The following is a 16,595-nucleotide window of genomic DNA, read 5'->3' on the forward strand; positions in this document are numbered from 1 at the left end:
GTTCGGGGATCACACTGACTTCTACCTCTTATACTTTTGGTCACTCACTAGTGTCATTCCTTGGCCTTGTAACTAGCGGCTGACAGTTGCTATTATCGTCCTATTTCCTACACCCAACACCACAGCCTCTCTGAAATGGAGCTCAACGGCAAACACACTTTTAGAATCAACTACCCTTCCACTCTCACCAAAAATGCCACTAAACGTTTTAAACACAACTTCTTGAGGTCGCACCCTGAAACACCCTTTGCCGACACCTACTTCTCACCGGGCAATGGAGCCCTGAATACTGATATCATCTTCCACACCTCACGCAGAGCCCAATGGAGAAAAGCGTTCCTATCCCTACTCACCGTCTCCACCACCAGGAAAACAACTCATGGCCTAACTCTCTCTATCACACCTTCCCACCTCTTCCCTGGCAGGTCTACCATTACTATCTACAATAACGGGATTGTCCTAATTCAATCCACGGACAAGAACTTGGAACTACTAGACAACCTGTTCCCCAAGTTCCAAGAGCACCTTTCCAAGCTGCGGACCCCCACCCAGAACTCCGCCAGCACTATCACCCCCGACGTCGCAGCCACCACCTACAACACCTCTACCCCCAGCACCCCAGTAAATGGCCCACTTGCCGTTAACGCCCCCCACTCCCCAAGGACAGTCACAAATATCTCCACCTCATATACTAGCCGCCCCTCTAACATGACCCCTCTTATCCCCACCCATACCCCCTCCATCCCTCTCCCCCCGGACATACCAACCCCCACCCACAACACACCACCATCTGAACACGCCACCGCCCAGAGTTTATCCACCCCCCATCCCCCCCACGACATTCCCCTCTCCCTTCCCATCGCCCTCCCCACTCCCACCCACGAGTCTCTCACACCTGACACAACAACTCCCACCCACAACACGCTACCATCTGCACACAACACCATTCGGAGTTTATCCACCCCCCCCCCGCCCATCCCCCCCACGGCAGACACCTCTCCCTCCCCTGCTCCCTCCACACTCCCACTCACGACACTATCTCCCTGCCAACAAAAGATACAGAACATACCGCCTCCCTTACCTTAGCATCCCCCTCTCTCCCACCTCCTACTCTCAGCCCTCACTACCCTCCTGTCTCCCCCACTGTCTTCAGCCTTCACTCACTCTTCTACTCACCGGCACCGTCTCCCACTGACGTCACTACCTATGCTTCCCACCCACCGCCTGCCTCACCTACTTCACCCACACCCCTCGCCCACAAACACGCCCACACTTTGAATGCCATCCCTCTCATTAGCACCGCGGAACCTCCCAACAACGCTAGTATACCCCCCCCTCGATACCCTGCCCGCTTTCCAGCTCACTACTCAACCACTCACCAATGGCTCTCTCCACCAACACCATCCTGACCTGACTTTATCCACCCTCCAACAAGTCAAAGAGGAATTTCTACAAATCAAAAAAGACGTCCACGCAATCAAAGACCTTCTCTCCTCACAGCCCAGTCTACCTCCCATCATCCCACTACCCTACAAACGACGCACCCTCCCTACATTCCTTCGCCTCCGACGACACCAGCACTGGCCGACTATCCCCGTTCGCAATAACTCCAACCGCCCCCGTCGTGTCCTCAACCCATTGTCGGACCGCGACCTATGCTCTCTCCTACGCTCTTATGGCTCAGGTCCGGTAAAACACATATCCAACACACACATCCCCATACCGACAATTCTTACAAACCCTCTGAGGCTCCCAACACTCAACAACAGAGGCTCCGTCCCTAACAACCTTAGAAAAGTTCCCCTCACACTAGAAAGCTCGACCACCCTTCTCTCTCCCAAACTCAAATGCATCCTACTAAACTGCAGATCGGCCCAGAGACACTCCTCCAACATCGCTGATCTCGTCTCAGCTAGGGATCTGGACCTAGCCATTCTAACGGAAACATGGCTCACTGAAGCCTCTACCCCGATTATGGACATACTAGTCCACCCCAATTATCACATCATTAGGCTGGACAGGTCTCCTGGCAAGACGGGCGGGGGAATTGCATGCATTTTTAGGAGCAACCTCTCCGTTACTAAAGTCACCCCCCCCTCCCTTTCCTCCTGTGAACTCCTCTGCCTCGACATCACCAGCGAGGGCAAACAAGTTTGTGCTTTACATCTCATCTATCACCCGCCTGGTGACAATCTCATATTCACCCAACAACTCATGGACCTCATCACTTCCAATGCCGGTCGGCAGACCACCCAAGTCTACCTGGGTGACTTCAATCTCCACTGGAACGATCAGAAAGACACAGTGGTGAATAGTCTCAAAACTTTCCTTAATGCGCTCGACCTCACCCAAATATGCGATAAACCAACACACGACAAAGGCTCGATACTCGATCTCATCATTGCCAAAGAGAACTCTACACAACTGGAGGCGATTCTACCCTGCGATTGGTCAGATCACCACATTATCACCTTCCTTATCAATGAAAAAGTTAAACCTAATCCGACTCAACCAATCAAATCCAAAACATGGAAAAGGGATATGAAGAAACTTAACCCCTCTTCCCTGCCTCCCCACATCGGCAACCTCCTCCTTCCCCCTTCAGGTGCCTCGGATGTTCAATCACTGACTGACCACTACCGTAACTCTATGAATACAATAGTCAATGAAGTCGCCCCTCTGCAACTAAAAAGAGTCTCCACCAAAATTTCTAACCCCTGGTATGATGATAGACTCAATGACGACAGGCGTACTATGCGAATGGCAGAGCGCACCTGGAGATCGGACCCTTCAGCACTGCATCTCAAAAGGCTTAAGAACAAGAGAAATGCCTATTTCAGGAAAATAAAGCGCACAAAGTCGGACTTCTTCAGCCGCCAGTTGGACCAAGCAAAGAACAGGCCAAGAAAGCTATTCGAACTAATCAAGACCCAAACAAAGGCACAACCCATACAATCAAACAGCACAACAAATGACACCCCACACTGCGAAGCCTTCTCTGCTTTCTTTAAGCTAAAGACTGACAACATAAGAAATGACCTCATCAAGGATGTAAGCCGATACCCCAACCACACCAGAATGGCTGACAATCAACCTAAAAACAAGGCATCTTGGATGTACTTCGATACCTATTCGGAAGAAGCAATACACAAACTGCTCTGCACCTTGAAGCCCTCTAATCACCTCACAGACCCTCTACCTGCTAATGCTGTAAAAGACTTCATCCCCTTGCTCCTCCCTCTCTGGACCAAAATCATCAACAGCTCTTTGCAACAAGGCCACATTCCAGACTCCCTTAAGGTGGGGCAAGTCACGCCTATACTCAAGAAACCTACAGCTGATCCGTCTGACCTAAACAATTATCGGCCCATCACCAATATCCCCACCCTGGCCAAACTGCTGGAGAAATGTGTCCAACTCCAACTAACAAAACACATTGACCAATTTGACCTCCTCAACCCTCATCAATCAGGCTTCCGAGCGAAACATAGCACGGAAACAGCTATGACACACATCATTGATGACGCCCTCCAAATTCTTGATCGCAATGAGTCCTGCCTCCTCATCCTTCTTGACCTCTCGTCAGCATTTGACACGGTCAAACATGAGAACTTGCTGGAGCTGCTAAGCACTAGAATGGGGCTATCGGGAACTGTTCTCAATTGGTTTTCGTCCTTCCTTCACAACCGGTCTCAGAGGTTCAAGATCGACAATGTGCTATCTACTCCTGTGCCTGCAGATCTAGGTGTTCCACAAGGATCCTCCCTCTCCCCAACACTATTCAACCTCGTCATGGAACCGCTCGCCACCTTGCTCCAAGCATCCAATGTTCAATTCCATATGTACGCCGATGACACACAACTTTACCTAAAGTTACAATCCCCGGAAGATATCAAACATCTGAATTCCACGCTTATTAACACTCAATCTTGGCTGGCCGATAATCACCTCAAACTAAATGCTCTGAAAACTGAGTTCCTACTCATCTCACCCCCGGCGAAAATTTCCTCCACCCAAACCTGGCTCAACAACCTAACAGCACTCAATGTCCAACCTACCATCGTGGACTCGGCGAAATCCCTAGGCATCACACTCGACGCCAAGCTCAACATGCAGCAGCACGTTAGCAAAGCCACAAAAGCAGCTAACTTCCAAATTAACACACTGAGGAAAATTAAACCCTTCCTCCCTGCCAAAGACTTCCAAACTGCTGTACAAGCTTTAGTCATCCCTCGAATAGACTACGGAATTGCAGCCCTCAGAGGACTCCCGCTATCCACAACAGCACCCTTAAGAGCCTCCCTGAACGCTGCCGCGAGACTCATTACTGGCTCAAGAAAGCATTCGCACATATCCCCAGACTTAAAGTCTCTAAAATGGCTGCCTTTTGAAGCCAGAATACAGCTAAAAATTGCAGTTATGACACACGCGGCCGTGCACCACAAGGCACCAAACTACCTCGCTCAAAAGTTGTCTATATCGGGAGGTTCGAGATCCAATAGGAGTACAAAAAATCTACTCCTGAAACCTCGTAGATTCCGGAAAGTGAAAACATACAAGCGCTCCTTCTCAGGAATGGCACCCAGGATCTGGAATGCGCTCCCTCCTGAAACCAGGCTTATCTCCTCCACTGCACTCTTCAAGAAAGAGGTGAAAACCATCCTTCTGGCCAAGATCTCCTGAACCTTATAGGTGTTGGATCAGAGACTATGCATTGCCTTGTATCACTGCTCACCCTGTCCTTTGGCACTATACTTCTACTTGATGGGGGCACTACTACGCTACTCTCTTACTACCGACCAAGATATGATACACGTTGGTTTACTGATCCACTCTCCCGATGCCCCACTCATTATTCTCTCTATACTAAAACATTGGTATAAGCCACCCACACACCCAAGGGGTACCTGAAGACATCTGTAGTGGGATCAATGACTTGTGCTGTCCTATACTACTTCTTTACCTGATTGTATATTGATTTGTTTTATGTATGGTATTACAATCCCTGTTATTACCATGTTATTGACTATTATACTGTTACCATTATCTCTGTTGACTCCTACTGCCCCTACCCTGTCTTTGTGAAGCGCTCTGATATCTGTAAGGATCCTGTTCGCGCTATATAAAACTTTGAATAAATAAATAAAAATAAAATAAATATGTATTTGTGTGGAATCAAAGAATTGTAGAATAATAGTGGTGTAGGTTATAAGGTCAGTTGACAATTGCACTATCGTCAAGCCAGGCCTAAACATCCAAGCTGGTTAATGACTTTCCTCCTCTCATTTGTGCTGCTGTCAGAGCAAAACACCGTAAATAATCTACTTATCTAAGACACTTTAATAGCATTAAAATATCATTACTGTGCCCCTGAAAGTTCAAGCTCAGGCAGCAGGATAAATAACCAACAGTTGTGTTGAGGGCACACACTTTTTTGTAGAAGCACACAACTTCTGCCCAATCAAAATGTCTGCTCCTGGCTCCCAACATGTGGGCGGAGCTAAAGCCCCTCACTAGTGATGCTGACGTATTTGTCTGGTGACCATAATGATGTCTGAACATAGGCCCCAATAGCTTGGACAGCCTGACGGTTCAATGTCAGTCGAACCACCAGACTAAGCTCTGCTTCCGGAAACATGGTAGTCCCTGATTCTAAACAGAGCAACATAACCACATGTTGGCAGGCAGGGTACTCGTTTTTGGTGAAATAACCTGTCCATTAAACTCTAAAACGCGCCCCAAGTAGGTAAAGCCATCCCCGGAAAGGTCCTGGCACTCTGTCCTCGGGCATAACTAGATGATGGAACACATCACATAATCCCGTTTGGACTCTGAAGCCACTGGACAAAGTTAAGAAAGACACCAAATAAATACTGCTCCACCTGTCTACTAGTCTTGCTGGTGAAAAACCTAGCTCAGTCACAGTAAGATTATCTCTTCAATTTCAAAAGCTTCTTATATTCATCATGTGATAAAAAAAAGCAATAGTATGGTGTTACAGGTTTGTAGGACTCACTCCACACAATACAATACATACTATACGCACGTACACAGACTAGGGTAGAAACATATCGGTCATGAGACCTGCCGATATCTGCGGAACAAGCACTGATCAATGTCAAATGGAACATGCATTAGTGTAACTTTCAAAGCTCTTTATTCAAAGAAGCTTGCGCCCACTGGCGCATTGAACATTCTATTAAAGGTGCACAGTACAGAAGGCAGAGTATTTGCTTTCAGATAGGAAACGACTGCCTTTTAAGTTTGCAATGCAGGACTGACTGCAAACTTTGAAAATGAAGTGCCCTCTGCGTTCTGGATAGGTCAAAGATGAATATATGATCTTACAATGCTAACAAGTACCACGTTTGGCATTACTACGCGAATTTTACTTCGCATGTGTCTTTACCACGCAGCATTTTACAACGCATGTTTTTACACCGCAATAATAACGTTACGAAACATCTCACGTCCCATTGAAATTTACATAATGATACTGATAGGCTACATAATTATTCAAAACTGCAGTATGAAGGAAAAGATCGATGTTTTAAACAATAAAAAACAACAGATTCCCTTACATTTAATATTTCTATTTTTCATAACGCGCTTATATAATACCTTTATTAACCCCTTCCGTGCTCATGACGAGCTGAGCTCGTCATGAGTTGCACCGCTCGCACGCTCATGACGAGCTCAGCTCGTCATGTAACGCGGTATTTTGAAAAAGTCAGCGCACAGCGGGAAAACCGCTAGCGCTGATGCGGTTAACAAAGTTTATATTCTTATCTGACCCCTGTACGTCTTTCACCATCAGCCCATTCTTCCACCTACCACGGAAACAAGCGTCAAAACACGTCTATCAAAACTGATAAAGGACTTCTATTATGACGTACACGTCTCCTTGTTGGTGAGGCTCTTTCCTTGTTCGTTTTGAGGCATTGTAGAGCGTTTTTTTTTAAAGTTTTCTTCTAATTTATTTTTTAATATCCGCTTGTTTTTTTGTGGAGGGGAAACCCCCCCCAGCCCCTCCCAAGCCCCCGTTTTTTTATTGGACCTTTTACTTACACGACACGCAAGACGAAGGAACGAAATCTGGAAGTAATTAAATTTGCGTGGTAATGACTGTTGTGGAATGCACCCGCGTTAAAAAGACGTTTGCGTGGTAAGTGTGCCGTAGTAAACGTTACGCGTGGTAATGCCTTCGTAGTAAATGATGTTTCCCGTCAAAGATACAGAATAGGAAATTTGAGGTTTGCAAATCTCTACGAAGTCAGCCATAAAAGACACGGGAAAGCCTAAGCAAATTAAGTTTGGGGGAGTCTGTTAAAATCCAGAGTATTTTAAAAACAGATCGGCTTCCTCTAGATTGGCCCAGGTGCTCCTCTGCCAGGAAACAGAAGTGTGAGTCCTTCAGTAGCTACACAGATGTGAATGCATAATTCATGCAGAGCAGCAGAGAGCACCATGACCTCAGGATACTCCGCGGAGTTATAGAAGAGGAAAAATGGCCGATAAATAATTCACAGAATTTCAGTGTTTTCGTTCTCGTGAAGGCACTCTCTGAACGCAGCGCCGACCCCTTCTTACAAGAACTCTGCATTTACCGTCCTTCATTGTCAAACAACCTGACACAATATATTGGGAGAGTTCACTGGAAAGCTACATTTCTATTTTTAATGCAGGTTTGCCTGGCAGCCTCCTGTACATTTTAAGGAGTGTGAATGGTACATAGATAGGGAATATGAATTAATCATCACCCATGGGCGCTTGAAACCATACGTGACCAAAGGCCTACAACATTAGGTACCTAATGCTGACGGTGCCAGTGGGTCAAAAGAAATAACTTTGACTACCCACAACAATGTTTGTGGAGCACGGCGGAGAAATAGATTCACATGTTGTGAATATAACCAACCATCTAGTGTTTGGAGACAAACGGAAAGTGCTACTTTTTCAATTGAGACCTATCACGTTTGCCTTAGAAATAGGTGTATCTGAAGCTAGACCACTCAAAAGTAGGGGGGGACCGGTTGTCGGTCATGTCTTTATTTTATTCCAGGTCATAGAGTTCAGATAGACATGTACAAGAAAGAATTGTGTAACAAATTACCATTAAGAAGGAAGCAGACCACCAAGACACAACAGCTACAAAAAATGTTAAGCATGGGTCATAAGCACAAACACTATACATACCAACTAGCCCGCTGTTATGAGAGTCACTTTTAGGCACTGCTAGCTTTTTACACTTAACTTTGCATAAGCGATTTGTAGTTTCAGATTCCAATTATAAGGGATCTACAAGTCCAGACACACTAGGACAGGCTGAAGATGGTCCGCCTGACAAGGGGCCAGTCGGTAGCAATCAAACCACACAACCCTGATTCAGAGAGAGGATGACAACTGCGGAAGACGTTACCTTGCGTGATAGAGCCACGCGAGTGAGGATGTTGTTCCTTTAAGGAGTGCGGACTGTGCCTCTCTTGTGGGACAGCGCGGCCCATTAGACCTAAAATGAGCAAAATACAAGAATGGGAAAATAATTAATGAAGGCGAGGAAAGTGGGATCATTAGGATATATTTTCTTAGCTCCTTATCTGTAGTCAAGTCAGAGGGAGGGTTAAAGGATGTTTAGCCCCATCAGTGGATAAGGGCAAAAACAAAAAGAACACTTAATTCAATTTAGAAAGGTACTTGAGGCTTTTAGGCTACGTGGCCTGTGTAGGCTTCCATAATAAAGTTCTCCGTCTACACGCTAGAATGTAGCATCAAGAGCTTGCAAAATTAACCACAGAACCTAATAGGCAAAATAAACTTAGAAAAAAAACACAGAAGTCAGGAACTCACGGACTATTTAGCCTTCTCAGGATAGACTCCATGAACGTGAACTCTGTACACAACCCCCAATCATGTTGTTCCACAACATGATTGGGGATGTTGTTCCACAAATACTAATGACAATCCCCCAGATTCATGAAAGTCATGTTTTGCGAGTCCTTAATAGCGAATTTTAAGGATTCGATATTAAAGACTCGCAAAACGGGATGCATGTAGAAATCGCAATATTTCTACTGCTTCCTTATTAGCGATTCGCTAATTGCTAATCGCAAATAAGGAATGGCTTTCCCATTCATTCCTATGGGCCTAAAGGCGAATCGCAAATAAGGAAGCAATTTCAAGGGTGCCAGGGTGTCCAAAGGACACCCTGTTGCACCCCTGAAATGGTAACTGGTGTTGCGCACACACATGTACCAAGGACATGTGTGTGTGTAACATACAACTTAGAAAAATGCACTAAAGTGCATTTGTCTAAGTTTTTGCTATTTACCACGTAGTTAGACTTCGCGGTAAATAGCGGCCCCAGATTGCGAGTTCGCAATTTTGAAATAGTTCATGCATTGCATTTAAGGAATCTCAAATTGAGATTCCTTAAATGCAAATAATCGCAATGTAGCGATTTCTAAAATTGCGATTTTTGCATTTGGGATGATGCATCCCAAATGCAAAAATACCGCTTGCAAAGGGCCAGATTCTCAGAATTTGGCCCTTTGCGAGCGGATTTTGGTTTGATGAATCTGGCCCAATGTCTCCCCCACCATTCTTCTCGCTCACCTGGTGACAGCCCCTTACATTCTCTTCCACCTACCTATCCTCTTACCCACTTCTCTTTGAGGCTAAACACTACTTTGATATTTTCCTTCTCAGCACTTCTCATCACTATGATCCATTATGGCCACCTGAAGTCTGCATTTTTCCCCCACAGAAACGTACATAGTAAACAGTGTTCAACCTGTGGCGGGCTCGGATCCCTCAACTCAAGTTGATTCTTTGAATTACAGATTTCTGGTGCCACGGGGTTTTATTTTTTATTTCTACATCAAGGAAGTTAAAGAGCTGATGCACACATCTGGGCAGCACCACCAACTACACAAGTTGCTCACTGTGTGCACACTGCCTGCAATGCAGAATAGCACAAACCTGCATCTTGGATGAAGAAGAAAAAAAAAAGACATTGTGATCCCCCTGAGCTTGGGTCCAGTGAATCCTGGGGCAGCACCCTCAGATACAGATGTGAGCCAGAGATTGTGTCTCAGACAGGAGCTTTCTGCCATGTCTTGAAGCCATTTTTCCACTTACAGGCCACAAACCTGGGCTGTTTAGCAGTTTTGGCCAATGGGGTGTGCAAACGAGTTCACCTACCAGATTCAACCTCAACTGCAACCAATATTCTGAGATTGAGTGAAGTGCAGACCACACATGGGCCATCAGATTTGAGGAAAAAAAATCTCAGAGCAACAGCATTCTTAATCATGTCAATGCTTGTCAGCCCCACAAACAGCAAACACGAGCAGCGACTACCTTCAATATTAGATGCCGAGAGATCCCGGACTTGTAGCACCCGGGGGATCCTTCCTTCCATCATATCGTAGGTCCTTTTAGACCCCGCTGGGTCAAGGGAGGCACCAGAACCTCGATTGTCCTCCTTAGCGTTCTGGCCAGCAGGCACACCACCTGGAGAGAGAACAGATGAAGGTGAAAACAAAATCTCAAACACTAAATTCAGTTTAAAGGGAAGCATCGCAGCAAAACAACTCTCTGACACTCGGCAAACTCTATGTTGGTGACGTTATGACAACAGGGTCATCATCCCCAAAGTAGAGTTGTGCTAACTGTTGGTGGCAGTCTTTCATCTTTCCAGGGTACATAAATGAAAGATATTGACTTTGGCAACAATAGTCATTTGTCATGTTTCAGTACTGCCTAGAGCCGTCCTTGGGGAAAAGGTATCTCAACTAATACGCACCGCTTATTTATGTTGCCGTGCCATGGTTCATAATGTTTTTCTTCACATTTCTATGTTTTTTGTAGAGTTTTTGAATTTTGCACTTTAATAATTCAAATCTAAGACCTGTAGGGGGGTGGCAGAAGTGGGGGTAGACTGATGGGAAATAAATGGAGAAGATAAAGGCCTGGATTTCCTTCCTGATTGCCTTGAGAGAAGAAGTCCTCTCTTCTTGTTTACTAATTTTTGAGCGCTGTGGGGGGAGACCCAGGAAGCAGTAAAGGATTTATCACCGGTGCATAGCGCCTTGAATCTGGTGCATCTTGGAATTAGGGGACTGCATAGTTCCAGGAGTGTGGAGGTGATGTGATTGTAATGTTTTAACCAGTGAGAAGAGAAGGGGACGCTATGAAAGGCATATTTCAGTGATACAAGTGTGCCATTTTGCAGGCCATTGTCAAAGAGCAGCGAAGAAACCCTGCACTGTAGCGCTGACAGTGTGGAAGTTTGGTTTTGCACAGCAGGCTCGTCTGATCGCATTTATCTTTTTTTTTTGTAGAGTTTTATATAGCGCGAACTAGACCCGAACCGAATCAGGTATCAGAGCGCTTTATATAGCACCAGTTACGTTACATGAGGACACACGGGGAGATTAAGTGAATTGCCCAGAATCACAGGAGGTTTTTGGCGTTGTTACCGAGACTCGAACCCAGATCCCCAGGTCCAAGGTCGAGCGCCTTAGCCGTTAGGCCAACTCCTCTCCCCATCTGGCACCTCTTTTGAATTTGTTCCTTCAATAAGTGGCTGGGTCGATTATGAAACCCAGGGATCGAGCAGGTGAGGTCAGGAAGAAGGCTTCAGAATGAGCGACTGAGCAAATCTTAAAAATTGAGCACCCTGGCAGCCTCGCAACTCCACTGACTGGACAATCTCCGATGGGTGGGGGACCCTTTCCTCGCGACAGCAGAACAAAGACAGCTCTGAGTGGGTTCAAGTGCATATAAGCAAGTGCCCTTCAGCTAGGATGGCGAAAAGAAAAGAGAAGAAGGGAGGAGGGGGGGTGGGGTTTATCCCAGGCCCAGGGTGGCAAACGTCAACTTCAGCCATGGAACCAATATAGGGGAAGTAAAAATGTTACAAAAAAAGTGGCAACCAATACTAAGAAAAAATATCTAACACAGAAGGTGCAAATAAGCCAACACACAAAACATTGGAAGTGGCTAGACTTATTTCCCTCTTTTCAGCACACTGATTCAAAAGATTATTTCAACACCCATTCTCGGATTTACAAAGGTTTTGCTGCACCTTACTCTTGGCTACTCCTGCTTACTCCTGAATTCCAGGAGTACTACAAGAGATTAGTGCCCCTGGCTTACTTCAGAAGCCCAGGAGAAAGCCAGGAATAAATATGTGGATTACTCTTGGAATTCAGCAGTAGCACAATGGTAAATTGTAGCTGTATTTATTAATCACAACTACTCAGAGCAAAATCTGCGTAAATAACTTGACCGGGAGACAACACTTGACCAGCAGACAAGCCGTGGTCAGAGCCAGTATACTACCGTTCCAAGCTGTTGGACTATCTCCAGTGTCGAGCAGCTATGAAAGACCTGGTGCTAGTAATGTGTCGGACAGCAGACAAACATAGCCTACCGTGCCCGTGAAACTCTGGGCTCGATTCACAAAGGGCTTACACTCGAGGCAGGGACCTCCAGTGGTTAATTTGTCCCAAAAAATAAGTGCTGGGTTCTCCTGTCAAGATGGAGCTTCTACTAGCCTGTTTCTCCTGCTAGCACCGCCTAAAACAGAGCCATGAAAGCCTACAATTGGGGACATGATATAGCGTAATGCCAAGAGCTGCAGACTACGGAGCCGGAGAACCAGGTTCGAGTCTCAGGGTGGCTAGATATCCTGTGATTCTGGTTGAATCACTGAATCTACGTGTGCATTCCAAAAATGAATGTGTCCCTAACTGGTACTCAAGCGCCGGTGTTGATGAGTAAGTGACAGTGCTGAGCACCGGAAACCACTGGCTCAAATTAAGCACTGTCTCCACATGTCAGTTTCTCTTTACAGATGTTTCGCCAAGAGTACGGGCCCCCTGCCACAAGGGCGGAGGCCCTTTATGAATTGGGCCCTTAGTTATTAAACCTATGAATTGTAGCTGGAATGTGCTATTGCACTGGCCAGTATGACCAGCCAGATCCACACCGACTTACAATAATATTAATGTATTCACAATGAAGCGAACTCTACTTCGTAATCGATTAAAAGACTGAACAACTGGCAAGGATTAGTCCTCTATTCTAGGTTGACACCACTGGCCTAAACTGTTTTAACCTGGGGTTCATAAAAACTGCCATTTGGTGTGTGATTAGTAAGCACTCTGAATCCACCTCTTTCTAAAGCGTTCTGTGAAAGATCATCTTTTTTTGCATTTGTTTGCATATTACAATGGGACAAAAGGAACTCGTTTTGTGTATTTCTACTTCAAACCCCAAGAACGGCAACAACACTGCTCTAACCAAAGAAGCGACTCTCAGTTCATGTGGCATGTGGCACCGCTCTCAAGTTTCTCTGAACTGTGCAAGAGCATCTCATGCAGTCCAAGATATTTCTTTGTATTCTGGAACTTGTAGTCCTGGTCTCTAAATGGATAAACAGGACTACAAACTGCAGAATGCAAAGAATAAATCCTGAACTGGATCAATCGCTCATGCATGGGAGAGGAAAGTTTGGAAGCTCAGTTGTGCATGGCCAACACAAAGGCTTTAAGAGTGCCTCAAGCTTTTAAAAACGCTTTAAAAAGATCCCTAAACATTTTGCTGAAATAAGATACACTGGGACCAACAAAACACCAATGCCAAGTCAGTATAATCGAGTTTACAAACATCACCTCTGAACAGTAATACAGCGGATTAGTACTCAAGAAAATGAATCTGGTATGCATAGCCAATTCCGGATTAATAAGGGTTGTACAATGTATATTTCTGAGTTCCTTTGCACACAATGATTCCATTGGAGTGGGAGGAGAAGAGAGCAGACAGGAGTGTTTGTTACTTTTTCGTGGATTTAGGTGAATAACATTACTCCGCTGGGGGTAGTTTGTTTGGGTATGTATCACACGACCGTATATTAGAGAACATTTTACTCTTTACCAGTGATCAAATTTGTTTTTTCGACAAGTGTGCAAAGACATGGTGCTTTCTGGGATCCACAGCCCAGCTGTGAAAGGATGCACTGGAAGGGGCTACGTGAGCAGGTCTCCTTTAAAGGGCGCTCAGCTCGAGCCGCTTTCAGTAAAGGAGGCCAGCACGGAGCCCTCTGGGTACCAGGCCTGCCACAGAGTCACATTTACCATCATAGGAGAGGACGTGTCCCTTTTTCCCTTCGTAAACGACTTGTCCCTTGGGTAAGGCTTCGTCCCTCGCCCTCTCCGCGCGTCCGGGGCTGTCTTCTCCGATTATCCTCGTAATGGTTCCTTTGTACACCACTTCTGCGGGGGTGCCCTTGGAAGAAAAAAAAGAAGCAAAGATCCATATTTAACAGTGTCACAAGCGATTAGCCAGGAAGAATCACAAACAAGAACACGGCGTTCCCAAAACATGGGCTGAGCAGAGAGTGCAGTGGGGGCCAGTGGTTGGAAATCAGAGGGTTATTTATTCATGAGCGCGGTTACCGGCGCAGAGATGCGCACAGGTCTCATGGAAGCTTCCCAAAGATGCTGGGTACCAAAAGATGCAGGAGAAGGAGATGTGCTCTCCTCCTACTGCTACAGATGCCGATGTTTTCGGGTAGAGTATGCCAAAAAATAAATGTAATTAAAGCACCTGTGTAGTGGAGGGACTGCGCCATCAATGGACGGGCACCCATGTTTTGGGTTCCTTGCCTCACAGGAATCCTGCAAGATGGGAAGCACATCAGATGAAAGATGCTGATGACGCACAGGCATAATGCCACCGTGGTTTGCTGGCATGGAGCAGATGCCGTCATAAATGTGGCTACTGGAAATCTACACTAGACCTAAAATGAGTTTCTCTCTGCATATCAGGGATACTCCTTCGTGCAAGACCACCAGTGTTTCTCTGGTGGTCCTACACAGAGGTTTTAGCATGGGCCGGCCTCCCGAAATTGGGAAGCCGGGCCAACACCTTTTCAGGCTGTCACGGTCGCAAAAACTGGTCCTTCTACATGCCGCATCCACCAGCAGCTTCAGAGTAAAGAACACATAGCTGCTAAGATTTCAGATTGCTATGTGTGACATTTTCATAATTTCAGTGTAATTATGAGTGACATTTCCACAAATATGAGTGACGCTTTCTCGCAAGCAAATCAAGCAATGAAGACATGGGAAACATATACATATCAGAAATTACACCTATTTGAGCATTGCTGCTAATGTTTTAGATTGTTTATGTGTGACATTTTTAAAGATTCAGTTTTCAAACATTCGACTTCTAGTTTTTCATGAAACATTAGGCTTTAATAATTTGAAGGGATGTGGGGCCTGATGTACGAATCCATCTAGCAGTCGAGAAGCCTGTGGTTCACTAGATCACAGAGTTTGCAACTACGAAATAGTTTTATAGTATGTACTAAATCCATTTTATAATTTGGCAGCTTACTGAACAGCAAAATAGGTTTAGAAATACAAACCAAATCCAATTTTGGAAGGTGCGGGTTTATCACGTGAAAGCTGTTTAGCACATGATTAGCGATTTTGAGATTTAACCTATTGTATCAGTAGCGGTTAGTCTCGCAGTAGAGTGGCGGAGGGTATTGGGGTATAGGGTAAGGGTGGGGTTGAAGAGGACAGACAGACAAAAAATAAACAAAAAAAAGAAAATAACTTTCCAGCTCCTCGCCGATCGCTGCTCTTCTTCCTGCTGTGTACGTGCTGAGGTTCCCAGACGGCCTACGGCCAATCCCGGCGCTCCTCCCATGCTGGCCAGCATGAGAGAAGGGCTGGCTTGCTTTATGCTCCAAAGAGAGCCTATGCCTGCTGTTCTCTCCACACGGCAATGCAGCTCGGGTTGGGGATATGTCGATGCGCTTGACGGTTTGGCCTAAGATGGCTAGCCAAACAGTCATGCGCACTGACAGCAGTGCTGCCCACCACTCCCCTTCCGTGGCCCCACCCCCAGACTCTGCTCCATCCAGACGAAAAATAAAATGATAATACTGGTTTATTATGATTTCATTTTCCTTTCCCTCAGCCCGTCAGCAGGGGTGGGTGGGTGGTTTGAAGCTCCTCCGCCATAGGCGAGGAGCCGGCGCTGAATATACATACGGCGACTTACAAAATCCAAACCAATTTGCAAAAAGTCAGTGCTCACTTTGGCGGCCAATTTTTTGTGATTTTGATTCTTTGTACATCTTGCCACTAGACAGGATATATTCAGTTTGTACTGCTCCATTTACCAGAATGTGGACAATACTTACGTTGATACATTTTACCGTAACTACATAAAGGAACGTCTAGACACCTAACGTATCTATACAATGAGCCACATACTTGAAACAACTTCAAAACGTATCTATACAATGGTCCACATACCTGAAACAGCTTCAATGGATGCTAACAAATGCAACTGCTGTGACTGAGCCGCGTGCATATATTACCGTTCATAGTCCATGAAACTCCGCTAAAGGTGAATTTAAGAATATAAAGGACTCTTTCTATGGTACAAAGACCGTACACCGGGGCTGGATGGCCAAAGAATGAGGCAGCTTCATAGGAGAAAAGATCTGGCAGAGCCTCTGTAGCACATCTGATCTGCTGCCAGCACTGTGCACAACATTCAGTCGCTCG

At 45.8% G+C, this 16,595-nt stretch overlaps 1 protein-coding gene across 18 annotated transcripts in view; it reads right to left on the bottom strand.

Moving 5' to 3' along the window:
* Positions 1-16,595, bottom strand: part of NCOR2 (nuclear receptor corepressor 2) — a 1,388,857-nt gene that overhangs the window by 93,940 nt on the left and 1,278,322 nt on the right. For all 18 annotated transcript variants that reach the window (XM_078667637.1, XM_078667632.1, XM_078667640.1 and 15 more), the window contains 3 exons: positions 14,142-14,292; positions 10,360-10,512; positions 8,420-8,509 (listed from right to left, as the gene is read on the bottom strand). In XM_078667637.1, the coding sequence (XP_078523763.1) occupies positions 8,420-8,509; positions 10,360-10,512; positions 14,142-14,292 (394 nt within the window). The remainder of the gene's footprint in view (positions 1-8,419; positions 8,510-10,359; positions 10,513-14,141; positions 14,293-16,595) is intronic.

This window comes from Lissotriton helveticus, chromosome 11, assembly GCF_964261635.1.
Source record: "Lissotriton helveticus chromosome 11, aLisHel1.1, whole genome shotgun sequence".
Classification (NCBI taxonomy): domain Eukaryota; kingdom Metazoa; phylum Chordata; class Amphibia; order Caudata; family Salamandridae; genus Lissotriton; species Lissotriton helveticus.